Source organism: Saccopteryx bilineata, chromosome 1, assembly GCF_036850765.1.
Source record: "Saccopteryx bilineata isolate mSacBil1 chromosome 1, mSacBil1_pri_phased_curated, whole genome shotgun sequence".
Taxonomy (NCBI): Eukaryota; Metazoa; Chordata; class Mammalia; order Chiroptera; family Emballonuridae; genus Saccopteryx; species Saccopteryx bilineata.
Window position 1 is genome coordinate 142,734,799 of NC_089490.1, and position 27,005 is coordinate 142,761,803.

A 27,005-nucleotide genomic window follows, 5' to 3' on the forward strand; every position below is an offset into this window, starting at 1 on the left:
GAATGAGGCTGGTGAAGTGGACACCTTTGATTCTAGGAAACTCGGATAAGTCAGTGGCTTTGGGAGCCCTGAATGGAAAGGGAAGTATTTCCCCAATGTGTGTATTGCTTGCCCACCGGTTACAAGCTAGGATTAAAGGTAATGGCCTACCAGTTCTTGGCTCCGTTGTTTCATTACTGTCTGTCTGAATCTAATGTGAACCTGCATGTGAATGGCCATGATGGTGGCTCCTGGCACAGATAGGGGTAATTGACTTGCCCAGGCCACACAGCAGAGGTGAGACTTAAACCCAAGCAGTCTGACTCTGTAACCCATGCTCTTGGGGTGACTTTTGTTTCCAATAGTCTGGCTTTGGATTTTAAGAGGTAAGGGCCAGGCAGTAGTGAAGTGGATAGAGAATCGACCTGGGACCCTGATGTTGTAAAGTGACCGACAAGTTCCCCAAAGACACCAAGTCCTGATGAATTTTTGAGGAGCTTATTGGCTGGCAACCATAGGGGAGTAAGACAAACCCAAATCCTGCAGCACCTCACACAGCTCTGAGGCCCCTTTTTATAGGTCAAATTACACTGGCTGGCCTTGGGAGGAGGGTACAAAAGTCACTAATCTCATTAACAAGCTCATTGAATTTTACTGCCTTGTTACAATGTTTATCTATAGGATTTATCAAAAGGAAAACATTGCTATACCCTAAAGGCAGGCGCCCATCTGCCTCTCCACCCCTCCCCCTCTCCTTCCTCTCTGTCTCTCTCTTCCCCTCCTGCAGCCAAGGCTCCATTGGAGCAAGGATGGCCCGGAAGCTGGGGATGGCTCCTTGGCCTCTGCCCCAGGTGCTAGAGTGGCTCTGGTCGCAACAGAGCGACGCCCGGGAGGGGCAGAGCATCGCCCCTGGTGGGCGTGCCAGGTGGATCCCGGTCGGGCGCATGCGGGAGTCTGTCTGACTGTCTCTCCCCATTTCCAGCTTCAGAAAAATACAAAAGAAAAAAAAAAGAAAGAAAAGAGAAGTGAAGGGATTCTCAGATAAGTTCTATCTTCCTTGCTCTGTAGTTAAATTATAACTTATCTGACCCAATTGCCCTTGCAAGCCCTTCCTCCTGCATTCTTCTCTTTCCTTTCTCCACAGAAAGGAGGGGGTAAGAGGCCTGACTTTTCCTCTTTAAAATGGCGTTGGTGCCTGACCAGGCAGTGGCGCAGTGGATAGAGCGTTGGACTGGGATGCCGAGGACCCAGGTTCGAGACCCCGAGCTCGCCAGTTTGAGCGCGGACTCATCTGGCTTGAGCAAAATAAAAAATGCTCACCAGCTTAGACTCAAGGTCACTGGCTCAATCAAGGGGTTACTCAGTCTGCTGAAGGTCCCTGGTCAAGGCACATAAGAGAAAGCAATCAATAAACAACTAAGGTACTGCAACAAAAAACTGATGATTGATGCTTTTCATCTCTCTATGTTCCTGTCTGTCTGTCCCTATCTATCCCTCTCTCTCTCTCTCTCTCTGTCCCTGTAAAGAAAAAAATAAAAAAAAATAAACTTAAAAAAAATGGCATTGGTAATGCTTAGTTTTATAGTTTCTTGGCACCTTATCACACTGAGGACCCACAGATCATCAGCTTGAGCATGGAATCAAAGACATGACCCCATGGTCACTGGCTTGAGCCCAAAGGTCACTGGCTTGAAGCCCAAGGTCGCTGGCTTAAGTAAAGGGTCACTGGCTTGGCTAAATCTTAGGTTTCATTTCTTTAACCTGCCAGTAAGTCAGTTTCAGGACTCGCAGCAGATGACCAACTGCAAAGGAATATCTGATGTCACAGGCCAAAAAGTCCTGGCAAACTTCCATAAAAGACCCTCCTTTGTCCAGCAGCCAATGGGCTAAATGCCCCACGACCCTTCCTACCTCCCTCCCCTAAACCCTTAAAACCCGGTCCCAGGCTGTGCCTGGCACAACTCTCCCTTGAGAGCCAGCGGCAGAGTTCCTTTCTTCCTTTCAATAAAGCCTGTTACACTGGTCTTTTCTGACTCCCCTGGATTCTAACACTAAAGTCCCCCCCAACCCCCATCAAGACACATACGAATAAACATAAATAACTAAAGGACTGCAACAAGAAGTTGATGCTTCTCATGTCTCTCCATTTTTATCTCTCTGTCTCTGCCTCTAAATCACTTAAAAAGAAGTTCAAGGATGGCCCTCCCCTCACTCCACCGCATGGTGGGTCAGGAGTGGCCTGTGAGGGAAATAAAAGAGAAACTTGGAGGTGAAAGTTCAGGAATTAGCGCTGCCCACTCCATACAATTCTTGTGAGAGTACCTGGTACACAATAGGGCTCAACCAGTGTCTATTGGAAAGGCTGCCTGGGGGGCATCAAGGGACCTAGAAATGGGAAGAGAGGGGTTTCCTAAAGGCAGGTCAGGGGGTCACCAGAGAGACAGACTGGGAGAAGCAGGCACAGGGATGGTCATGTTGACAAGAGCAGAAAGGGAACTTAAGAATCCTGTCTTCTGGGCTGGCCAAGGTCCTCTATTTTAGAAAGCATCCATAGCTCAAAGGAATGAATCAGCCTCTATGCATTCTCCTTTGTGATTCAGAACCTCAACCATGCCCCTAAATCTGCCACCCGGCATGCCCACCAGGGAGCGATGCTCTGCCCATTTGGGGTGTTGCTCTGTCGTAACCAGAGCCATTCCAGTGCCTGAGGCAGAGGCCACAGACCCATCCTCAGCGCCGGGGTCAACTTTGCTCCAATGGAGCCTTGGCTGCGGGAGGGGAAGAGAGAGACAGAGAGGAAGGAGAAGGGGAGGGGTGGAGAAGCAGATGGGTGCTTCTCCTGTGTGCCTTGGCCGGGAATCGAACCCGGGACTCCTGCATGCCAGGCCAACACTCCACCACTGAGCCAACCGGCCAGGGCCCCTAAATCTATCTTTAACCCTGGTCCCACTGCTGCTCAAACACCTCCAATGGCTTCCACCTCACCAGCAGGATAAAATCCATAATTGGTCTCTGGGAGAATCTGCAATCAATGTGGGGCCCTGAGGTCAGCAGGAGGGGCAGTCATGATAGGGGGAACTCAAGAATTAGAAATTTAGCTTTAGTAATAGTAGTTTTTATTCATAATCAATAGGACTAATAATTAATACAAGTAAAAAGCTTCATGAGGCTGCAAGCAATACACCTTTGTGGCCCAGGCCCAGGAGATCCACAAACATTATGGTATCAAGCCCCGATGCTCCAAGAACAGAGCACACATTGACAAGGATGCAGATAAAGGACTGGTCAGCAGATGCAACTTATATCTAATTAACTTCTCCCTAAATTCCAAACCCCTTACTTATCCCTTTCTTCCCTTTATAAAAAAGGTTGTCTGAGACGAAATATCAAAATGGTTTCTGGGTTCAGAAACCCCACCTGCTCAGATTGCTAGCCATCTGAATAGAGCTCCCATAAAGATTCAATCCTTGTCTCTACTTATTTGGCTTTGACAGGCAGCATAAACAGGGATATTTTCAGGTTTCAGTCAGTGTAGAAGGCTCAGAGATAGGCCCTCTCTTCCCAGGCACGCCCAGCCCCTGGGTCCCGGGTCTCTGGGTCCCTTGGGTCCCTGAGCAGAGGAAACAGCGGGTTTTTTTGTTTTGTTTTTTGTTTTTTTCCTCTGGGAAAATGCAGAGGAAGGCAGGTGTGGTCAGGATAGACCAGGCCAGCGGGTGGAGGGTCATTGAGGGCTGGCATTCAGCGGCTCCACCCGCAGCCAAAGTCCACCCTCCGCACGCAGGATCAGCTCGGGCTTCCTGCGCGGCTCCACATCAGGCAGGATGCGGTAGCGCAGCAGCGTGAGTGCCATTACCACCTTCATCTCAGCCATGGCGAACGTCTGCCCGATGCAGTTCCTGTGGGCGGGAGGGAGTGGAAACCCTAATCCTTGCCCCCAAGGAGAGATAAGGGGGCTCATGGTGCTTGGGCCCCCCGCACTGGCTGATATATCCCCTGGCTGCAGCCTCAAACTCAGACCAGCATACAGGGGGATGGGGCCTTGAGTACACTGGGGTCCCTTCCTTGGGCCCACCCATCCCCTTTCCCCAGACTCTCGCCCATAACCTCAGGCAGGGAAGGAAAGGAGAGCCAGAATTCTGACCATCTTCAATTTTCCCCCTTCCCTGCCCCCACTGTGATGCCTGGGGACTCAGTCCCAGCTCCCGCCCCCACTACCCTCCTGCCTCAGATTCCATTGCCCTCACCTGGGCCCGGCAGAGAAGGGAATAAAAGCCAGGGGTGACCTCTTCTTGATATTTTCTGAGTCAAAGCGGAAGGGGTCATAGACCTGGGGGCAAGCCAAGACAAGGCTGCTGGGTGGGGTCTTCCAGGACAGCCAGCCTTGGAGAGGCAGAAGTGTGTATGATGGGAGACAGGGATGTCCGATTGCCAGGTCAGAACACTGCTCCCTCCCCTAGGTCCCCCAAGGGGAGTGGACAAGGATGAGGGAAGGGGGAAACAGCACCTCAGGGTCTGGCCACACAGATGGATTGTGATGCATCCCGAAAATATTGATGAGGCAGGTGACACCTGAGGCAGAGAAGAAGTTGGTCAGAAGGAGATTCTCCTCTCACTGATGGGCCCCTCTTTCTGCCGTGGTAGTTCCTCCCCTTGTCATTGCCAGTACCTTTAGGGATGACACGGCCGTCAGGGAGCATAATGTCCTGGGTACAGCAGCGGGAGATGGACGTGACTGGGGGGTGCAGGCGCAGGCTCTCCTTGATGCACATGGTCAGGAAGGGCAACTGGGCCAGGTCGTCCCTAAGGAGCCCCCAACAGTTACCCAGGGACACAAACAGAAGATACCCCCCCCCCAGCTCCACGAGATCCTCTCTCTCCATAACAAAAAAAAAATTCAGATGGATCAAATATCTCCAAACTCATTAAGTTGTGTACATTAAATATGTACAGCTTTTTGTATATCAATCATATTAGGTTTGGGTTCAGGGCTCCTATAAATCCAAAGTCCCTTTAAACTCAAATTCCCTTCACCCAGCCTCCCACTAGGACAACTTCTTCATTAAATATCTCCCTCACCCAACCACCCCCTCCCCTTAAGCAACTCCCCCCACCCTGGGAAGGTTCTGGGAAAAGTCCTTGGGACAAGCAAGGCTATCAGGAGAAACCTGAGGGTTGGGAAAGGGAGACAGTCTGTGATCAAAGGACATAAACCAAGATATGCTAATCTAAGCATGTGCAGGTGCACCCAGCCAGATGCCAGCAAATGCCTGCGGCAACCCCTATATCTCTCCCTCAGCTCCAGGCTGACACCTTTGTTGGTCTCAGCCCACCAGCACCCAGGCACTTTTAAAATAAACTTTCCTTTTTTTGTTTTAGTTTAGTGAGAGGAGGGGATGCAGGGAGACAGACTCTGGCATGCACCCACAACAAGGATCCACCTGGTAAGCCCACTAAGGGGCAATGCTCTGCCCATCTGGGGCCATTGCTTTGTTGCAACCAGAGCCATTTCTTAATGCCTAAGGTGAAGGCCATGGAGCCATCCTCAATGCTAGAGGCTAACTCACTCAAGTCACCATGGCTGCAGGAGGGAAAGAGAGAGAGGAGAAAGAGAGAGAGAAGGAGGAAGGGTAGAGAAGCAGATGGGCGCTTCTCATGTGTGCCCTGGCCAGGAATCAAACCCAGGACATCCATACACCGAGCTGACGCTCTATCACTGAGCCAACCGGTCAGGGCAATAAACTTTCCTTTTGGAACACACTAGCCTAATGTTTTCAGTTTGGGCTGTGGTTTCTGCCTTTCAAATCACCTCAGTAAACTGGTTTGAAAGAAAAAAAACAAAAGAAAATCAATGTCACAGAAGTACTAGAGAAAATTTAGCTGGATATTTTTAGAAGCCTTTCTGAGCAAAACACAACACACAAATGCCAACCACAAAAACTTTTACAAATTTGCATAAAAATAAAATATTCTTTATGGCAAGAGAACAAAATCAAAAGGCAGATAAGTAAGAAAGAAATAAAAACAGACTCAAAGCCCTGGCTGGTTGGCTCAGTGGTAGAGCGTCGGCCTGGCGTGCAGAAGTCCCGGGTTCGATTCCCAGCCAGGGCACACAGGAGAAGCGCCCATCTGCTTCTCCACCCCTCCCCCTCTCCTTCCTCTCTGTCTCTCTCTTCCCCTCCCGCAGCGAGGCTCCATTGGAGCAAAGATGGCCTGGGTGCTGGGGATGGCTCCTTGGCCTCTGCCCCAGGCGTTAGAGTGACTCTGGTCGCAACAGAGCGACGCCCCGGAGGGGCAGAGCATCGCTCCCTGGTGGGCAGAGCGTCGCCCCCTGGTGGGCGAGCCGGGTGGATCCCGGTCGGGTGCATGCGGGAGTCTGTCTGACTGTCTCTCCCTGTTTCCAGCTTCAGAAAAATAAAAAAATAAAAACAAGAAGAAAAAAAAACCAGACTCAATATTTTACTCTTATTTATCACTCATTACTTTTGTTTGTTTGTTTTCCTTATTCATTTTTAGAGAGAGAGGAAAGAGAGAGAGAGAAGGGGGAGGAGCAGGAAGCATCAACTTCCATATGTGCCTTGACCAGGCAAGCCCAGGGTTTTGAACTGGCAACCTCAGCGTTCCAGGCCAACACTTTGTCCACTGCGCCACCACAGGTCAGGCCCTATTTATTACTCTTCTTTAGCATTTATTTACTCTTATTACACAGGGCTTATAGCTAATGCATTTAGACAAGGAGGAGAAAAGGAGAGCAATGTGAAATGGTGGAGAGGGGTAAATGTGCCATGTTTGGCAGATAGTGATTTCATACTCAGAAAACATGGGAGAATCCACTGGAAAACTTGTATAAATATCAAAGATCCAGGAAAGGGGATGGATTCATTTTCTTTAATCCCCTTCTTTTTGTGTGGTGACTTTTAATTTTCCATAGCTGATAGTTAACCGGTTTAAAATTGGAAAACGACAAACACCACCCCTGAAAGGAGACAGAGGAAATCATTAATGGAAGTTACTTCTAAGGTGGGGATTAAGAAGGAGGTTTGTTTTCATAATAAACTCTTTTGTACTCTTTTTATTTTTCTTTTAGTGAGAGAGAGAGACAGGGACAGACAGGAAGGCAGTGAGATGAGAAGCATCAATTCTTTGTCGTGGTGCCTTAGTTGTTCACTGATTGCTTTCTCATAGGGGCCTTGAGTGGTGTGCTCCAGCAGAGCCAGTGACCTTGGGCTTCAAACCAGTGGCATTTGGGTTCAAGCCAGCGAACATGGGGTCATGTCTATGATTCCATGCTCAAGCTGGTGGACCTGTTCGTGCTCAAGCTGGTGAGCCCATGCTCAAGTCAGCGACCGTTGTGTTTCAAACCTGGGTCCTCAGCATCCCAGGTGGATGCTCTGTCCCCTGTGCCACGCCTTGTCAGGCTATACTCTTTTCTTTTTAACTCAGTGGATAATCGTGTTAGAAGTCTTAGTTGAAAAAGCATAAACTTTTTTCTTCACCTCATAGGACTGCTCTGCTGGACAAAGGCTTGGAGTGGAGATTATTGTGTCCAAAATACCTATCCAGCCTACTGCCTCCTCACCATCCCAGCCCCTGCTTGGATCAGGCCTCAGAATCTGCTCCCTGGGCCCCCATTCTATAGCTTAGTCTCTCTAGTGTATCCCCCACACTAGCCCTAGAAAGATCTCTCTGGTCCCCAGATCTGACCTGTCCTCCTGCTCAAATACTTCCAGTGGTTGCTCATTGTCCTTGAGTTAAAGATGAAGCCATTAACATTGCTTTCAAAGTCTTCCACCTCTCCCTTCTACCACCTCCCTCCTTCTTTTCCTTTCTCCTTTACTCTCCTTTCTCTCTCCTTCCTTCCCTCTCCTTTTTTCCTCTTCCTCTGCCCTTTTCCCTCTACCCCTTCACTTTGCCCAAGTTGTCTTCTATTTTTACATACCCTACATGCATGTAGATATCTCCTGATCGGCATTCAGGGTCTCAGCTGAGGGTCTCATTCACTCTCTCTACCCCCAGCCTTGCTCATCTGACTGTCAACCCCAGCCCTGACCATGTGGACTGGGAGTAGCCTGACCTGGAACTGTTTCCCCACCAGGCTTGCTCTGGGTCCTTCCTGAGTCTCCAAGACACAGAATAGGACTGGGAAGAATTAAATGTGGCACAAAATTGGAGGTGGGAAGGCAATGCGGCAGTGTGTATTGAGTAGAGACTGGACGGATAAAGATTCAGGTATTTCTGGATAAGAGTTGAGTGACTTTAATCCTAAGTGTCCCCTGTGAATCCTAGACAAACAATAAGGAAGGAATTAGGAGGCAGGAGATGAGCAAATATTCAGGGAGTAAAGATATTGGAGATGGCCCTGGCTGGTTGGCTCAGTGGTCAAGTGTCGGCCTGGCATGTGGATGTACCCAGTTTGATTCCCAGTCAGGGCACACAGAAAAAGTGCCTATCTGCTTCTCCACCCCCCCCCCACACTTTTCTCTTTCTCACCTGCAGCCATGACTCGATTGGAGTGAGTTGATGCTGGGCTCTGAGGATGGCTCTATGGCCTCTGCCTTAGGTGCTAAGAAGAGCTCAGTAGCTGAGCAACAGAGCAAGCTCCCAGATGGGCAGAGCACCACCCCCTAGTGGACTTGCCGGATGTATACTAGTCAGGGCATATGCCTCTGTCTCTGCTTCCCCTCCTTTCACTAAATAAAAAAAAGATATTAGAGAAAAGAGTGATTTTGGAGAGAAAAAGAGGGGAGTGAAGGGGAAGTTCACTTACTGAAGGTGCACTGAGTGGCATCGTCTGCCCTCACACATTGTCAATAATTTTCTCAGCAGCCCAGATTTTTCTGTCTCAAAAGCCTGTAACTTTCCCCTGCTATCCAGGCTGGATATCAGACCCTGCCTCTGGGCTCTGTTTCCATTCCCACTAATAGGGTGGCAGAATCAACAGAAAGATCTTTCCCCTTCCCCATTTCAGGAGCAGAGCCAATGAGAGCAGCTCAGAAAGAAGCCATGAGAACCAGCACTCACCATTCAATCTCCTTAGGCTCACGGTCCCCCAGAAGCTGTATCACCTCCTGCCGGCAGCGCTCTTGGTATTCTGGGTGCTTTGCGAGGTTGTACAGGATCCAGGAGAGGCCGCTGGCTGTGGTGTCGTGGCCTGAAAGGAAGTCAGACAGGCTTGGGTCTCTGGGCTGCTTCAGCACCAGAGAGTGGGAAGCACCCTTATCTCGAGGCCCTCAGGGAGGGTGGGGAGGATAAGGTGGGATGGGGTGATGCAGGGCCCACCTCCAAGTCCCTGGGATAGACAGACCCCTACCTCCTCTGTAGTCCCACACTGAGACCCTCACCCTCAAACATGAATGTATCAGCCTCAGCTCGGATATCCTCATCTGACAGTTTCTTCCCATCTTCATCCTGGAGATAAAGTAAGACTCCCTAAATCACACCAGCTCTGAGGACTCCTGGGACAATCTCTGAAGCTCCAGCATCCACTCAGAAACCTCCCTTGCTCCCTATCCCCAGAGGCCCCAACCCACAGGCTTCCTCCTTGGCCTCATTGCTTCCTAGTCCGTGAGTATTTTCATGTTTCTATATTATGAGGACTTTCTCATTTAGAAAAGTTACTGGCATCCTGACTTACAGAGGATTGAATTACCTTGGAATAGAAATTGAGCATTGCTCCACAACCAGCTGCTCATGTGCTAGGGTGGTAAGTCCCGAGACTCTATCTTCCAAGGAATAGGGTATAAATCTATGGACCTGTACACTTTGCCTTCTCAAAGGATTTGTTTATGCTCCAAAACAGTAAGACAGACATACACTCTCTTTCCCCCTTCCTTCCCCCCCATAGGGAAGAAAGGGCTGATGTGTCAGCTGCCTTATATAAGTTCCAAGATTCAAAATGTGCAGGCACCTCTCCTTTGATGCAAGCATGGCTGAATGTACAGGTAAAAGCATCACACGGACTTCAGGAGAATTTGGGGATGGGAACCAGAGCTACAGTTCTACTCTGGCTACTGTTACCGCTATAAGTAATAAACGGGCTGCTTTGATTCACAGTTCTGGTATATATATATTCATAGTAAACTAACTTATTAATGAAGTAGAACAAGGCATCTCTAAAATCCCTACCTTCCTCAAGCACCCTCCATGGCTCCCCAGAGTCCTCTACATCAGTGGTCCCCAACCTTTTTTGGGCCACGGACCGGTTTAATGTCAGAAAATATTTTCACAGACCGGCCTTTAGGATGGGATGGATAAATGTATCACGTGACCTAGACAAACATCAAGAGTGAGTCTTAGACGGATGTAACAGAGGGAATCTGGTCATTTTTTAAAAATAAAACATCGTTCAGACTTAAATATAAATAAAACGGAAATAATGTAAGTTATTTATTCTTTCTCTGTGGACCGGTACCAAATGGCCCATGGACCGGTACTGGTCCGTGGCCCGGGGGTTGGGGACCACTGCTCTACATCAAAACCAAGTTCTTCAATTTGACATTTAAAAATCAAGGTCCATTCTACCTCTTCAATTCAGATCCCAGAGAAACCCACCTTGCTCAGCAGGAGCACATCAATGAAGTCCAAGGTCTTGGTCTTAGCCTTGGCCTTCAGGAAGTCATCAATACCCTGATCAGGAAGGGTGTGGCGCCGCTCCTGGATGACCGCGTCTGTGAAGTCGTGCACCAGGCGGCAGGCTCGACGGAATCGACGCCCAGCAGAAGTGAGGTAGTACAGGAAGTCCATGCGCCAAACTAACTGCTCAGCTCGTTTGGTCACAAGGGCACTGAGCTCCAAGATGGCGGTAATATATCCACTGGGCTTCCTGCAGGATGAGGGCAGGCAAGGGAGCAACAACAGAGCTCACCTGAAGCCCGAGATGCACCTCCCACCAGAAGCCAGGAGCTACCTTCCATTAGGAGAGACTGAGTGTTCAGGAACAGATGGCCCCACAGATACATGGTGGCCATGATCCAGGACACATGGCTCTTCAGACTTTCTTCACTTCCTGCATCTTATTTCTGTGAGCTGCCTCCATGGCCCACACACCCAGAGCACAGCTTAGACATTATGCTTCTCTGCTCTCTCTCCTAGCCAGTATCTGTTCTTCTCCTTCCCAAAACATTCTACACAGCTCGGACTTCATCATGTCCTAATAGGTCAATGAATCCTTCTCTCTCCCTGGTCTCCTTTCATCCAATCTCAACACTATCCATGTCTACACAACAGTTGGTATTCTCGCAGGGGTCCCCAAACTACGGCCCGCAGGCCGCATACAGCCCCCTGAGGCCATTTATCTGGCCTCCCGCCGCATTTCCGGAAGGGGCACCTCTTTCATTGGTGGTCAGTGAGAAGAGCACTGTATGTGGCAGCCCTCCAATGGTCTGAGGGACAGTGAACGAGCCCCCTGTGTAAAATGTTTGGGGACCCCTGTGTCTAGAGTCAGATGTCCAGGCTCAGTTTTGGCCACAACTCTCATCTGCTCAAACATCTTCCATGGCTCCCTGGAAACCTCAGGATAAAATTCATACCTTTTCCCTGGCTTTTTAATGGCCCAAAGATCTAACCCTGCTAAGTCCTCTAAACTCATTTGCAAGATTTCTCCTCACTGTTGCACATGCTCTATTCATTCTGTTCTCCTGGCCTTTATCAAACATTTCTATGTGAAAGAATCACTCTTTTTCTTTCCTCTTTCTCGTCCTCCAATGTCCAGCTCTGACCCACCTTCTCCAGGAAAGCCCTTATGATTGCCCTGCTCAGTCCACCCTCCATCTACTCCCTTGGGCCTGTGACTCATGTTCCCAGGCTACAGGCAGAGACTCACTCCTGGCAATTGCTGTCAAAACTGAAGACACATTTCTGCAAACTATCCAGGGTCATGAGGCTGATGTGTTCAAACATGTCCAGATGGGTGATGCCTTCTGAGGCCAGGCGCTGCCACTTGGCCTGGAAAAAGAAGGAAACAGTGCTGGGGCTTCCCTGAGCCCTTCCTCCTCTCCAACCACCTGAATGGACTCCCCCAGACACTGCCTCTTGCTCCTCAGCCCCAGGCACTCATGCCCAGGGAGGACCAGGCTTGAGTGGGACATGAAGAACCCATGGCTGGGAGTCAGGAGACCTGGGTCCAAATTAATCTCTGTGTGCACTTAGTCAACTCATTGCCCTCCTCTGGGCTCCAGCTATCAAATCTTGAGTAACAGTTAAGATGAACTGCTTTGGTATCAGATAAACCAGTTGGAATCCCAGATCCATTTACTAGCTCACCTGCTGGATATGTGAACATGGGCAAACCTTCTAACCAGTGTGAGACTCAGTTTCATTATCCATAATGGGGAAAAATAATCTCTACCTCACAGAGTTGTAAAAATTAAATAACATATGTAATGGAATTGGCACATTATTTCTTGCATACAGTAAGTGTTCAATAAATGTAAGCTCTCCCATCTTCATAGCTATAAATTGATTAGGAAAATGTCCCTTATATTAGGAGAGGTCACCATCCATTGTCCCTAAGCACTCTTACATGTTCTTGATAAGTATGCCCAGAATGCACAGACCTGATGTTCTTTACCTGGGCCATCTCTTAGAGTTATGTTTGTAGCCAAAAACCTTGAGGGATGAAGTAACGTCTCCCCCGATCAAACATTAGGCTTGCTTTCAATTGCTATGAACATCACAGAGTCCATAAACTTGGTGCTCCCCCCCCCCATAATGCAACATACTGCATAAACAGGCATCCCTGAAGCCCATCTGTGTCATCTCATGAACTCTGGTGACTTGGAGGAAGAATGCAAACCAATAGAAGCCCATGCCCATTTGCTGTGCCACGAGTAATAAACTGTCCTTGGTCTTAGACCCACAAGTCTCATGTCTTCTGGCAGAACCCACAAAATAGGAATTAGCTCACCTGTCAGCTTGCAAGTATGGAAAAATCCCAGGAACTTCACAAAACCCTTATTTTCCTCCATGTATATACCCACCACCTTTACAATGTGATTTTTCAGTAACTTCCATTGGGAGTTGGCGACTACTGAACCACTCTTTTGACTTGCTTTGGCCAATAGACTGTGTTGAGAAAGAGGAGGTGATAATCTTAAGCCTAGATCTCAGGAGGCATTGTGGCTTCCTCTCAATCTCTCAGTACCTTGCCTGTGCCATGTGAACAGCTAGCTGGAGGTGCCCATGAAGGAGAGAGAGAGCGAGAATCCCATGAAACAAAGCCCTGTTGTCTCAGCTGAGACCATACTAGGTCAGCATGCAGCCAGCCAAGGCCCAATCATGTGAAAGGACTGAACCCAGACAGCTGTCCTGTCACACCTGATGACAGGTACATGACAGGTAACGCCACCATACCCAGGAGACCCAGCCAACTGACTCACAGACTTGTCGGCAATAATAAGCCCTTATTGTTTTGAAGTGGTTTGGAACTCAGCAATAACATCATTATCACCAACCGTGTCTCAGAACTCCAAGGCTTCTATGGGGGAAATATAGAGCCAATGCCTTTTGAGCACCTACTATGTATCAGGGGCAGGACTCCATCATGTCATCTTGACCACACTACAAAATGGAGACTGCTATTCCAATTTTATAGCTCAGAAAACTGAGACTCGGAAAGGAAGAATAAAAGCTACCCATAAGAGTAAGAATTCTAGACAAGATGCCCCTGAGCCCCCAAAACCCTGAGGCTCCAGCTGGGACCCTGGCTTCAAGAGACTCACATGCATGATATTCACGCTTTTATTGAAAATCTTCATATAGGGCTTCAGGATGTTAAAGTGGAAGGCAGGTGTCAGCAGGCGGCGGTGGTGGCTCCACTTCTCACCAGCACTCAGCAGAAGCCCATCCCCTAGTAGAGGCAGCCATGGGGAGTGGGCAAGGGCAATGCCTTCCCCTGGGCCCCGAAGGCTTTCCCCAAACCCGTTCACCCTCAGTTACTCACCCAGCCAGGGCTCCAGAAGGTTGTAGAAGAAGTCATCCTTGGGCGCAATGGTGGCTGACATAAATGAGGACCATTACCAGTCATGAAGAGGGGAGGAGAGGGACTTTTAGAGGAGAGAGGAAGCTCCCAGCAGGGGTCTGTATTCTCCCTCCAAGCTTAGCATAGCAGAAATGGAACAGGAGCAGAGGAAACAGCGAGGAGTAGGGAGGTAAGGGGGGACCAGACCAGACTATGACACAGAGCAGAGCAAAGGCAGAGGCCAAAGATACACCCTACATGCTTAGACACACCCCAACATGGCACAACATGCCCAGTATGCCTTGACATGGCTGCTACATGATTCAACATTTTCTACACACCCAAGCACACAGTCCAGCGCTCTAAAAAATGCCGTTACAGGGACACAGGACAATCTGTCTGCCCCAGCACTCTCTGACATCTCCTGGGACATTGGACATGACCTCAACATTTGTTAACATGTCCTGACATGGCTACAACATGCATGATACACCCTGACATGATGCAACATAATCTGACATGGATGCAAAGACAATTTGTCATGACCTCAATATGTCCCATAGATGGGCCCCAGACAGAATTTAAATAAGATTCCCTTAATGTCACAATGTGAATCAGGTATGACCCAGACATACCCTGTGACTTGCCTTGAACAAGACTCAAATAAGGTTTCAGACATTTCTTAGAGGGGACCCCCCCAGACATCAGACAACATCAGACAAATCCAGAACATGGCCCAGAGACAATCAGCAGCAAAACTAGATCATTCCAATGGCATCTCCGACAAGCACCAGACAGTCCCCAACATGCCTCAAAAGTCATTGGCCACAGCTGAGACCCAGAAGTGACTGAGGCCATCTCCATTTGATCCCAGGTGTAAATGTACATCAACCATAACTAGGACACAAGTGGAAACATAAATGTGACCAGGCATGGCCATGCCGATGTTACACAGACACACACTAGGCACGAGCAGACATGACTAGAGGTTGGGCAGGCAGGGGTGTAGTGAGACAGAGGCAGTGCCATCTCTGATTCAGCCCCTCCTGTCTGCACCCAGGTCACTTGCCCAGCTGGGGGCAGCACAGAAACCTTAGCAACGAGCAGGCTGTGGCCAGAGGGATGTCTACCTGGAGCAAAGAGCACAGGTTTGATGTAGGTGGGATGGAACATACGAAGGACCGCATGCCAGGGCCCCACCCACCAGCAGCACACATCCCCATAGGTGTTCGCCAGGGCCTGTGTGTACAGGAGACCTTCCTCCGAGCTCTGAATCTGGAGAGGAACAAAGAGGGCCCAATTTTCACTCTTCTAGGTGGCCAAAGGGAAGAACCTGCAGGATGGAGACCCAGACCTGAGCCCCATGAATCTTATCCAGAGTGTCCTCCTCCTCCTGGGGTTGTTCTCCTACCCTCAATACACAACAGTCAGAATCATTTCTCATTTAGATTCCAAGCACCACATTCACCTGACGTCTCTTCTGTCCCCATTTTCCAGATAAGGAAACACAGATTCTGAACAATGAAATCAGTTTCCCACAGTCTTCCAGAGAGTAAGTGGCATGCCTGAGACCTGAGCCCAGGTCTCTCTGAATCCAGAGCCTGAGTTCTTAACTGTTGAACTTCTTTGAACTACAAAACAATGACGCTGAGAACCCTATGCCTGCCAAGACTGGACGATCCAAGTGGCAGTGATTGGATGAGGAACTGGGCCAAGCCAGGCAAACCAGCTCACTTTTCCATGGGGATTGAGCTTCTGGGATTCATCTTTACCAGTATAAGAGTGAAGAGACCACAGAGGAAAATAGAATTAAAAATGAAGACAGGGTACTGAGGACATTGTTTGACTCCTGGATCCAGCTGTGTCTGAAGGCAACATTCCTAGACTTGACAGTCAATTGATCCTCTTTTTTTTTTTTTTCTTAGACCATACAGCATTGAGTTCACCACTCAGAACTGAAAGAGACTCCAGCAGTCAATGAGAGCCCAGATCACCCAGAATTTTGGCGCCAGAGCCAAGTTCTCTGTCAAATGCTACCTTTTCCCCTGCTCAACCTGATCTATCTGAGAAAGGCAGACAGTAGAGGAAGAGATCCAGGCTGGATTGAGCTCTCTTTGGGGAGATTCCTGGTACTTTCATTAGGAGGGTAATTAATTTGAAGTAGATGAGATGCAGGATAGGGTGGAAGGAACCAACCTACCAGAGGTGAACATCACAGAAAGAGCAAGCCCTTATTGCCCTGGGCCTTGGGGGAGGGGAGGAGGGTCAGGTCTGAGATGTGGGGGCTTGGGATGCTAGCAATGTCCACTGCATCACTCTACCCTCTGCTTTAAAAAATTTCTACTCATTGTTCCAAACCCAGTTTCGGCAACTCCTCCGGGCGACCTTCCAGCTTCCTCCAGCAGAGATCTTGCTTCTCCTCTGGGCTCCCACAGCTTGGCCCTGGCCAATTCCTGACCATACCAGGTCGGGGATCCCTCTGTCCTGACTCATCTCCTGAAGATTTGGAGCTCCTCCAGGACAGAAACCTCTTGGGTCCCCAGTGGTGCCCAGGACACCAGGGCAGAAGGCAGACGGCATTGGAAGGACAGGCGATGAGATGTGGGTTTGAATACATGAAAAAAGAAGATACTACCAGGGAAGAGGGGAAGCGGGGAAGCGGGGAAGAGGGGAAGAGGGAAGGAGGGCCAGGTCCCGCAGGGGCCGCACAGAAGCTTGGCAGGGAGGGGCTAGAAGCCTCAGACATGCCACAGCACCCACCACCACAGCTCTGTGTGGGTACCTGAGGCGTTGGTGACAGCCCGGACCATGTCAGGGTGGCAGAAAACGATGATAGGAGTGATGGGACCTTGCCATATCATAAATCCCTGGGGATATTTGGTTACCAGCTGTGTTTCATCCCTCATGCCCTGCTCGTCAAAGGTAACCTGAAAGCAAGGCAGGGAAGTCACTCCCCAAAAGGAGCCACAGCACATGCCCCGTGCAGCCTCCGCAAAGGCGTGTCCAGAATTAGCATAGAGGTAAACAACCTGCTACCTCTTGCTCCTGCCCTCTCAGGCAGGTAGGTCCTGGAGGGTTCCGCAAGTCTTCAAAGTGCAGTCAGGGCTCAGGGAGAAGACATGCTCTCTACCCACAGATTTTTCTCATCCTGTGAGTGGTTCTAGGCCTGGAGCTGGGGACCACAGGAGGAGGTCCCGTGGGGGAGGTTTGTGCTTAGTATGGTGACCTCAGGACTTATCCCTGGGTCTTGGTCTCATACCCTTTCCTGTCCTAGCTGGTCCACATGGCCTTCAGTTCCTCAAATGATGAAGGGTCTGCAGACCTGGGACCTTCCAGCCCAGCAGACCCCAAGGGACAGATGTCAACTCTGCTCATCAATCACAAGAAAAGCTTCCACCTATGAGCCCCTTTTGCCAGCCAGATTCTGAATACTGCGTCCTGTCTATCTGTCTGTGTATGTATGTATGTATGTATGTATGTATGTATGTATGTATTATTGTGTGTATGTATGTATGTATGTATTATTGTGTGTATGTATGTATGTATCTATCTACCTACCTATCCATATCTATCTATCTATCTATCTATCTACCTACCTATCATCTATCTATCATAGTTCACCCTATCTATTTTTCCTCAGCCTATGGACATACCCACCCATGTGCTATTTACAAAGAAGAAACTTAGGCCACAACCACCCAAAGGAGAAAAACGACAGGTTTTCTCCAAGTGAGGTATCCTCTCCAGTCCCTCAGGATGCCCCATCTGAGCCTGACACATACCCCAGTTGCTCCAGGCAGGTGAACATAACTTGCTTTCACCCTAGTCACCTGCTCCCTGCTCCTGAAGGACCCTGGGGGAGGATTCAAAGCACTTGATGAGCCTGACTAGGCAGTGGCACAGTGATAGTGTCGGCCTGGGACACAGAGGACCGAGGTTTGAAACTCCAAGGTTGCCAGCTTGAGCATGGGTTCACCAGCTGGAGTGAGGGGTCACTGGTTTGAGCATGGGATCATAGACATGACCCCATGGTCACTGGCTTGAGCCCAAAGGCTTGAAGCCCAAGTCACTGGCTTGAGCAAGAGGTCACTGACTCAGCTAGAAGCCCCCTGCCCTGGTCAAAGCACATATGAGAAGCATCAATGAACAACTAAAGTGCTACAACTATGAGTTGGTGCTTCTCATCATCTCTCCCTGTCTGTCTGTCTGTCTGTCTTGCAAAACAAAACAAAAAAAAACACTTGATGAGACTGGTCCAGAGAGGGAGAGTGACTCAGCTGAGGTCACACAGCAAGAGGGACTGGAGGAGAAAGGAGTGACCAAGGCCGGCCCATGGCTGAGCCCACACCACAGAGGGGGAGTTAGAATGGTTTTAATTTCCATCCCAAGACCAAGAAGCTCGGGCCACCTTCACACTTAGCTTGGGAATGTCCCATTGTGAACTTTGCCATAATGAGCAGTAAAATCACAGGAAGTCCTTCCCCACACTGTAGGTCTTACCCTGCAGGAAAGGAAAGCTGTGCTCATCCTGCAGCTGCTGGTCTGGGGAAATGGAGGGGTTAGACACTTATCATCCCTTTGGTCTTGACTGAGGAGGTGATGGCAAATTCATCACTTAGGCCTTAGGGGCTCAAACATTTATTAAGTGCCTGGCGTATGCCAGCCCCTGAGCTGGAAACTGCAGATACAGTGCTTGCTCCCCACAGCTACCATCAAGTTGGAGACCTAGATAATTAGACAATCAACTGTGTAATTAAGAAGGAGCAGAACCGCCTGACCAGGTGGTGGAGCACTGGATAGTGTCGGACTGGGATGCGGAGGACCCAGGTTTGAGACCCCGAGGTTACCAGATTGAGCGCTGGCTCATCTGGTTTGAGCAAGGCTCATCAGCTTGAGCCCAAGGTGGCTGGCTCGAGCAAGGGGTTACTTGGTCTGCTGTAGCCTCCCCTCCCCCCCCCCGCCCCCGGTCAAGGCACATATGAGAAATCAATCAATGAACAACTAAGGAGCCGCAACGAAGAATTGATGTTTTTCATCTCTCTCCCTTCCTGTCTGTCTGTCCTTACCTGTCTTTCTCTTTGACTCTTTCTGTCTCTGCCACAAAAAAAAAAAAAAAAAAAGAGCAGAACCAAGTCAAAGGTCAAAGTCCAGGGTGTGGGTGGGGAATTGAAGGAGGTTTCCAAAAAGGGAAGTGAGTGGCCAGCTTTAACCAAGTTATGCAACAGGCTTATTGAGGTACCTTAGGAGGAAAGACTAAGATAAAGGAAGGTGTGCCAGAAACAAGAGGGGGTGGGGAGCTATGCCCTTGTGGGTGGGATTGAGCGGACACAAAGAAACAGGCCACTCAGGGAGCAAAACCTGGACAGTGCCTGTGAGGTGGTCTCAAGGCTAGCTATGGACCCTGGGAATGCTAGGGGACCTGTCTCTGTGCAGTCCACCCTGGGAGCCTCTCAGAGGTGCACTAATGTGGGGAAGACAGGAAGAAAATGGACCCAAAGCAGGATAGGGAGTGGGGTGTGGAGGACAAGGGCAACAAAAAGACCTGAGGTGGCTGTGGGAAATGGTTAGAAAAGAGAGGCTCCACTTGACCCCCTTCCTTCTCTCCTGCCCTAGATCCCAGCCACACCCTGAGCCCCATTCCCAACCCCTTGGGGAATCCAACCACCCTGATACCCCAGACTTGTCCTGATGTCCACACTCACCAGGCCCAGGTGACCCCAAAACCAGTTCCGCTTTGGGGGCTGCGGGAAACATCGGAGGCGGCAACAATTGTTATAGAAAGCATAGGTCCAGGACAGGAAGCGGGCCAGGAGCCAGGAGGCCCCCAGCAGCAGCAGGAGTTGCCAAGGGGAGGCTGCCACTGGCCCCAGACCCAGCCAGGACAGGCTCAGCTGCTGCATCCTGCAGGAAAGACAGAGGGTGAGCTCCTAAGGTCCAGGACAGGGGCGGAAGTGGTGAGCTCAGGGCAGAGACCAGCTTACAAACAGGGAGAGGGCCAAGGATATGAAGCACAGGGACAGAGAGGGGCAGGTAAGTGTTGTTGACAGGGAAGGGAGGGCTCAGAGATGAGCCAATGGGGGCTCAGGAGGGAGAGGAGACCTAGGGTATACAGAGGAAGAGGAAGAGGAAGAGGAAGAAGAAGACAGAGAGAGGGAGAGACAGAGACAGAGAGTGAGAGACAGAGAGTTAAATTACCCACTACTATCCACTCAACTCCCAATCCAGCTCCATTCCTTGGAGCCACCCCTGCCTTGAGCAACACCTCTCCCCACCCTGGTCCAGGACCCCCAGCTCCCTGACCCTAAGATTGGTACCTTCTGCCTGTAGTAGCTAGTCCCACACAGCCTCCTCTCCCCTCTGTCCTGGAAGACTTTACCTCTGGTTTCTGACTCCAGGGAAGCTGGGAAGGGCCAGGCTAAACTAGCCAATCCCCAAACATCTGCTTGCCTCCACCTAAATTGGCCCTGACCCAAATAGAGGGTGGGGGAGGAGGGCTACAATGTTATCAATATAGGCCTAGAAGTAGCTCAGTGTCACAGAGTGTGAACACTGAATCCTCAGGACTCAGCACCACCCAGAGGGACCAGGGGCAAGTTAGGCATAGGGAAAGATGACTCTGGGCCCCAAGTTTACTGACTCCCCTGCCCTCCAAGACCAGGGTGTAGCAGGTAAAAGCTTGAATGTTTACCCAAGCATGTCCCTGGCTCTTCTCTCTTAAATTGGGCTTAGAACAGGGGTCCCCAAACTTTTTACACAGGGGGCCAGTTCACTGTCCCTCAGACCGTTGGAGGGCCAGACTATAAAAAAAAACTATGAACAAATCCCTTTCCACACTGCACATATCTTATTTTAAAGTAAAAAAAAAACAAAACGGGAACAAATACAATATTTAAAATAAAGAACAAGTAAATTTAAATCAACAAACTGACCAGTATTTCTTTTTTTTTTTTTTTTTTTTTTCATTTTTCTGAAGCTGGAAACAGGGAGAGACAGCCAGACAGACTCCCGCATGTGCCCGACCGGGATCCACCCGGCACGCCCACCAGGGGCGATGCTCTGCCCATCCTGGGCGTCGCCATGTTGCGACCAGAGCCACTCTAGCGCCTGGGGCAGAGGCCACAGAGCCATCCCCAGCGCCCGGGCCATCTTTGCTCCAACGGAGCCTCGGCTGCGGGAGGGGAAGAGAGAGACAGAGAGGGAAAGCGCGGCGGAGGGGTGGAGAAGCAAATGGGCGCTTCTCCTGTGTGCCCTGGCCGGAATCGAACCCGGGTCCTCCGCACGCTAGGCCGACGCTCTACCGCTGAGCCAACTGGCCAGGGCCCTGACCAGTATTTCAATGGGAACTATGGGCCCGCTTTTGGCTAATGAGATGGTCAATGTCCAGTTCCATATTTGTCACTGCTAGCTGTAACAAGTGATATGATGCGCTTCCAGAGCCGTGACGCATGCGTCCCATGTCACCGGAAGTAGTACTGTAGGTGAGCGATGCTGCGCTTTGTGGCGCCGCCACATACAGTACTCCACTTCTCTCAGTGACCACCAATGAAAGAGGTGCCCCTTCCGGAAATACGGCGGGGGCCGGATAAATGGCCTCAGGGGGCCGCAGTTTGGGGACCCCTGGCTTAGAATCATGAAACTCTGAAACAAAAGCCTCTGGCCTTCAGGGTGCACAATGTCACAGTTCAGCCTCCAAACAGCCCAGGCTTGGGCTGAGACAGGAACGGGCAAACCAATCTGGCTCCATCAGATTGAGAGGAGCAAGGACCCAGTGGAATGAAGGCACTTGGAGGCCAGGGGGTAAGTCTGCAGAATCCAGACAGAGGTGGGCAGAACTGGGAGACCTTGCATGAGTTTAATTCTGCCCTCTCTCTGTCTGCTGGCTATGCCCAGCCCCCTCTGGGATCAGTCTTCCATCTGGAATGTTGAATGAGGTCTGGAGAGGGAGACAGAGGAGGGTTACACCGGAAGGAGGGGAGGACTAGGAGCCCCAAAAGAGATGAAGTGCAGGGAAAGAGCTTGTGCTTATGCCACTCTGTACCAGTACAGCACATAAAGTAACCCTACTCTGCACAGACAGCTGTATGCACAGTGTACCTACTGTGTGCGAAGTACTCTACATAGAGCATGCCTACTGTGGTGGGTACCTCAAAGAGCATCCTTCACTGTGCTAGAAATTCTACAGAAAGTGTACCTACTATGTGCAGGGGTGCTATATAAAGTGCATCTACTGTGTGTCAAGTACTCTAGTAAATACTGTCTACCTTGTGCTGGGTGTTGTACATAAGGCATGTTTACTGTATGCTGGGTATGCTTAGTAGGCATGCCTACTAAATGCCAGGAGCTCTATATAAAGCACACCTACTGCAGGTAGGATATTTAATGTAAAGTATGCCTACTATGTATCAGGTGCTCTATATAAAGCAATCTACTATGTGTCGAGCACTTTACATAAAGTAAACCTACTCTGTGCAAAGTACTTACATAAAGCATGCCTCCTGTGTGCCAGATATCCTGACAAAAAAGTGTCTACTGAGTACCAGACATATTATATAAAACATGCCTACTTTGTGTTGGGTACTCTATATAAATTGCTCCTTCTGTGCATCAGGTGCACCAAATAAAGTAAGCCTACTATGTGCCAGATGTTCTGCCTGCAAGGTGACACATCCCCCTCTCCTCACCTCCCTGGGCCAGTGCCCTAGGGATAAAGCAGAGAGACCCAGGTGACAGCATCCACCCGAGGTAGGGTACCTATTTACCTAAGAGCAACCTGAAGCTCAGAGAGGGCAAGCCTCTAGTTCACATGGTAAAGCTGGAAGAAACCCAAGTCTGTCCTGCTCCCAAGCCCAAGCCTTTTCCCTCTGCCATGCTGCTCCACTCCCATCCATAAGGGCTATGCCCTATCAACCCAGGGACATTTATAGTGGTGAATCTCAGGCAATACGGGGACTCCTGAGGGGAGCTATCTTGAGGTACTTGTACCACACATGAGTCATTCTCTTAGTGGACCTAACTTTCCACTCCTGAACCTCCCTTGATCCTGTCCAGAATTTCCATGAGGAGTGGTCTCAGGTAAGGAAGGGCGTGGAGGATGGGGGTCCTGGTAGAGCTACTGAAAAGAAGAGTGGGGGAAAGACAGTCCTCCTGACACTGGTAGAATGTTAGGGAGACCCCAAACTTCTCCCCCCCCCCGCACTGGTTGGAGGATTCAGGGGGCTGGTCCTAGAGACCTCAGTGAGGTGGGGTGTACCCTCTCCCCCCAAAATCTCCTCTACTCTGCAGGGACACAATTCACCTGCTGGCGGGTCTGTCCACAAGAAGGCCAAGAGACAAGGGCCAGAATCTGATAAACTAGGCATAGTCCTGGGCCACACAGGAGAAAGGGTCCCCAGTGCCCAGAGGGCTAAGCTCACTGCAGACCTACTATGTACAGGAATGGGCAGGCAGCCTCTATAGAGCAGGAAAGGCAGCCAACACCAGCATTTGACAACATAAGCCACTGAATCTGTTTTAAGCTCTTAAGTATACGGTATTAGTCTTTTTTATTTTTTCATTTTACGGATGAGGAAACTGAGGCTAAATTCTATTTGAGCAACATGCCTAAAGTCATACAGCTGGTGGAGTCAGACTGCACACTAGGCTTTACACCGGGTGCCTGAACCACTACTCTGTGCTACTTTGGTTCTGTAAATGAGCATTTCACCAGTGTCCCCTCCAGGATGGTGAAATAATTAAGAGAGACAGTGCATATAAGACACATAGAACAGCTTGACCCTTGACCAGGTGGTGGCACAATGGATAGAGCATTGGACTGGAATGCAGAGGACCCAGGTTCAAGACCCCGAGGTCACCAGCTTGAGCACGGGTTAATCTGGTTTGAGTAAAGCTCACCAGCTTGGACCCAAGGTCGCTGGCTCAAGCAAGGGGTCACTTGGTCTGCTGTAGTCCCATGATCAAGACACATATGAGAAGGCAATCAATGAAAACTAAGGTGACGCAACAAAAAAATTGATGCTTCTCATCTCTCTCCCTTCCCGTTTGTCTGTCCCTATCTGTCCCTCTCTCTGACTCTATCTCTGTCTCTGTAAATAAAAATAAAAAATTTTTTAAAAGACACATAGAACAGAGGAAGGGCTCAAAAGATGCCAGTCATTGTTATTGCCACCGCTGCTGCCGTTGTTATTGTTGTTGTGTAACCATTCAGCCCTGCAACATCACCCACATGAGCCCCGTTTTGCACAAAAGGAACCAGAAACTCAGAGAGGTGAAGCAACTTGCTCCATCCTCACAGCAAATTAGGTCAATATGACAGCAAAGCCTGGTATATGGTAGGTGCTCATTAAACATCTAGGGAAGAAAGTGAGTTTTGCAGTCATGGGCTCTAAGACTTGGCTACTCAAAATGTGGTCCACATATCCTCTGCCATCCATATCACCTGAGAGCTTGTATGGAATGTAGAATCTAGTACCCTGGCCCAGATATACTGACTAAAAACTCCATCCCCACTGGCCAATGGTGTATACTACTCAAGTTTTAAGATGTATGATTTTTGGACCCCCAAGTCCAGGTTCTACGAGGATACGAGGGAGTACCTTCACTTCTCTGATTCACAGGCTTTGTTTGTTTGCTTTCCAGTTATAAAATAAGGGCTTTTATGCAACCAAGTATTTAGTGAACATCTCTTCTGTGCTGGGCACTATCTAGAACCGGAGATGCAGCAAGGAGCATGAAAGATGTCATCCATGCTGTCAAAGGGCTCACATCTCCTGGAAAGATGGGCGATGATCAAATAAATAATCAGCACATTTCAGACAGTGATCAGTGATGTGCCTGGGGGAGGGGTCCTGCCTTAGGCCAGGGGTCAGGGTGAGCAGAGACCTGATTAAAGAGCAAGGCCTCCAGGGGCAGGCATGGAATAGGATACTCTGGTTGTACAAAAAGGCAACTGGTTCTTGTCAGTGGTGGGATTCAAGTAATTTACTAACCAGTTCTCTGCCTCAATGACCATTTTAAGTATAAAAAAGGATATACCGGCCCTGGCCGGTTTGCTCAGCGGTAGAGCGTCGGCCTGGCGTGTGGGGGACCCGGGTTCGATTCCTGGCCAGGGCACATAGGAGAAGCGCCCATCTGCTTCTCCACCCCTCCCCCTCTCCTTCCTCTCTGTCTCTCTCTTCCCCTCCCGCAACCAAGGCTCCACTGGAGCAAAGATGGCCCGGGCGCTGGGGATGGCTCCTTGGCCTCTGCCCCAGGCACTAGAGTGGCTCTGGTCGCGGCAGAGCGACGCCCCGGAGGGGCAGAGCATCGCCCCCTGGTGGGCAGAGCGTGGCCCCTGGTGGGCGTGCCGGGTGGATCCCGGTCGGGCGCATGCGGGAGTCTGTCTGACTGTCTCTCCCCGTTTCCAGCTTCAGAAAAATACAAAAAAAATAAATAAAATAAAATAAAAATAAAATAAAATAAATAAAATTTAAAAAAAGGATATACCAAGGCCCTGGCTGGCTAGCTCAGCAGTAGAGCGTTGGCCCAGCCTGTGGAAGTCCCGGGTTCGATTCCTGGCCAAGGCACACAGGAGAAGCACCCATCTGCTTCTCCACCCTTTCCCCTCTATTTTCTCTCTGTCTCTCTCTTCCCCTCCCACAGCCAAGGCTCCATTGGAGCAAAAGTTGGCCTGGGCTCTGAGTATGGCTCCATGGCCTCCACCTCATTTGCTAGAATGGCTCTAGCCACAACAGAGCAACTCTCAGATGGGCAGAGCATTGCCCCCTGTTAGGCATGCTGGGTGGATCCCGGTCAGGCACATGTGGGAGTCTGTCTCTCTGTCTCCCCGCTTCTCACTTCAGGGGGGGAAAATATATATATATATATATATATATATATATATATATATCAAAAGGTAGTTTATTATTTAATGTATTTAATACTGAAATAAGAACAATAAAAGAGGTACACAAAACTAGATTATGTTATAAGAGTTTTAAAATATTAATGAAAAGATATTAAATAATATATGACAAAAAACAATAAAACTGTTATTTAAGATATTTCCACTCTGGCCAGTTGGCTCAGTGGTAGAGAATTGGCCTGATGTGTGGATGTCCCAGGTTTGATTTTCAGTCAGAGCACACAGGAAAAGCTACCATCTGCTTCTCTACCCCTCCACCTCTTGCTTCTCTCTCTCTCTCTCTCTCTCTCTCTCTCTCTCTCTTTCTCTCTTTCTTCCTCTCCTACAGCCATAATTCAATTGGAGTGAGTTGACCTTGGGTGCTGAGGATGACTCCATGGCCTCTGTCTCAGGCGCTAAGAAGAGTTTGGTTGCTGAGCAATGGAGCAACGCCCCAGATGGTTAGAGCACTGCCCCCCTAGTAGGCTTGCCGGATGGATCCTGGTTGAGGGCGCATGTGGGAGTCTGACTCTCTGCCTCCCCTCCTCTCACTGAATTAAAAAAAAAAAAAGATATTTCCATATTGCTTCTTGATCACCATCCTCACTTGTAATTTCTTTTTTACCTGTGGACGGAATAAACATTACTATGGATGCTTAGAATACACTGTTGCGCAAATGAACGTTAAAAATAAGTAAGGAATATAAATTTGTGATTTCCACATTGGGCCGCTGCTTAGGCACCCACCTTAAAGAGGATCCTGATTACAAATGCCATTTTAACAACTGGTTAGGAGGCAAACTCAACAAAAAATTAGGTATCGGTTCTGCCAAACTGGTGTGAAATGGCAGAACTGGCTCTTGTTTCTTTAACACTGAGGCCAAGAGCACTAACCTATGAAATTACGGAGTAGAGCTTTAGGAAGGCCAGAGTGGGCAGCAGAATCTGGCCCCAAATTGAAGCTATAAGCGGGTGTGGAACTTTCACCAGCTATGACCAAGAACTCAAACCGCAGCAGAGCTCCACAGCCATCCTGAGGGCAGTGTCTATCAGTCCAGGGCTCCCTCAATTCCCAGATCTAGTAGGTGATAGACAGAGAAGGGATGCCTCAGGGGATGCCTCTGAGCCAGAGGAGGCTGGGACATCCTTAGTGGTGAAGGTCTCAGTTTCCAAATCACACGAGTCTGGCATATG

General features: G+C 49.5%; 1 protein-coding gene across 1 annotated transcript; it reads right to left on the bottom strand.

Annotated features, from left to right (window-relative positions):
- Positions 1-3,078: 3,078 nt before the first annotated feature.
- LOC136331839 (cytochrome P450 4F2-like) lies at positions 3,079-20,313 on the bottom strand. The gene is made up of 13 exons (XM_066270905.1): positions 20,248-20,313; positions 19,636-19,833; positions 16,716-16,860; positions 13,916-13,969; positions 13,695-13,822; positions 11,798-11,919; positions 10,528-10,798; positions 9,318-9,384; positions 8,998-9,127; positions 4,646-4,779; positions 4,484-4,548; positions 4,224-4,306; positions 3,079-3,875 (listed from the first exon to the last, which is right to left on the bottom strand). The coding sequence occupies exons 2-13, from the start codon at positions 19,831-19,833 to the stop codon at positions 3,701-3,703; spliced, it is 1,572 nt and encodes a 523-aa protein (XP_066127002.1). The 5' UTR covers positions 20,248-20,313; the 3' UTR covers positions 3,079-3,700.
- Between the last annotated feature and the right edge of the window lie 6,692 nt (positions 20,314-27,005).

What these genes read in the sequence shown, in the direction of transcription:
- LOC136331839 (XM_066270905.1), bottom strand. Translation starts at nt 19,833, where the DNA reads ATGCAGCAGCTGAGCCTGTCCTGGCTGGGTCTGGGGCCAGTGGCAGCC. An exon ending in ATGTGCTCCTGCTGAGCAAG is followed by an intron (nt 9,385 to 10,527) that starts GTGGGTTTCTCT and finishes CTTTATCTCCAG; the next exon opens with GATGAAGATGGGAAGAAACT. An exon ending in CTGTGTGGCCAGACCCTGAG is followed by an intron (nt 4,307 to 4,483) that starts GTGCTGTTTCCC and finishes GCTTGCCCCCAG; the next exon opens with GTCTATGACCCCTTCCGCTT.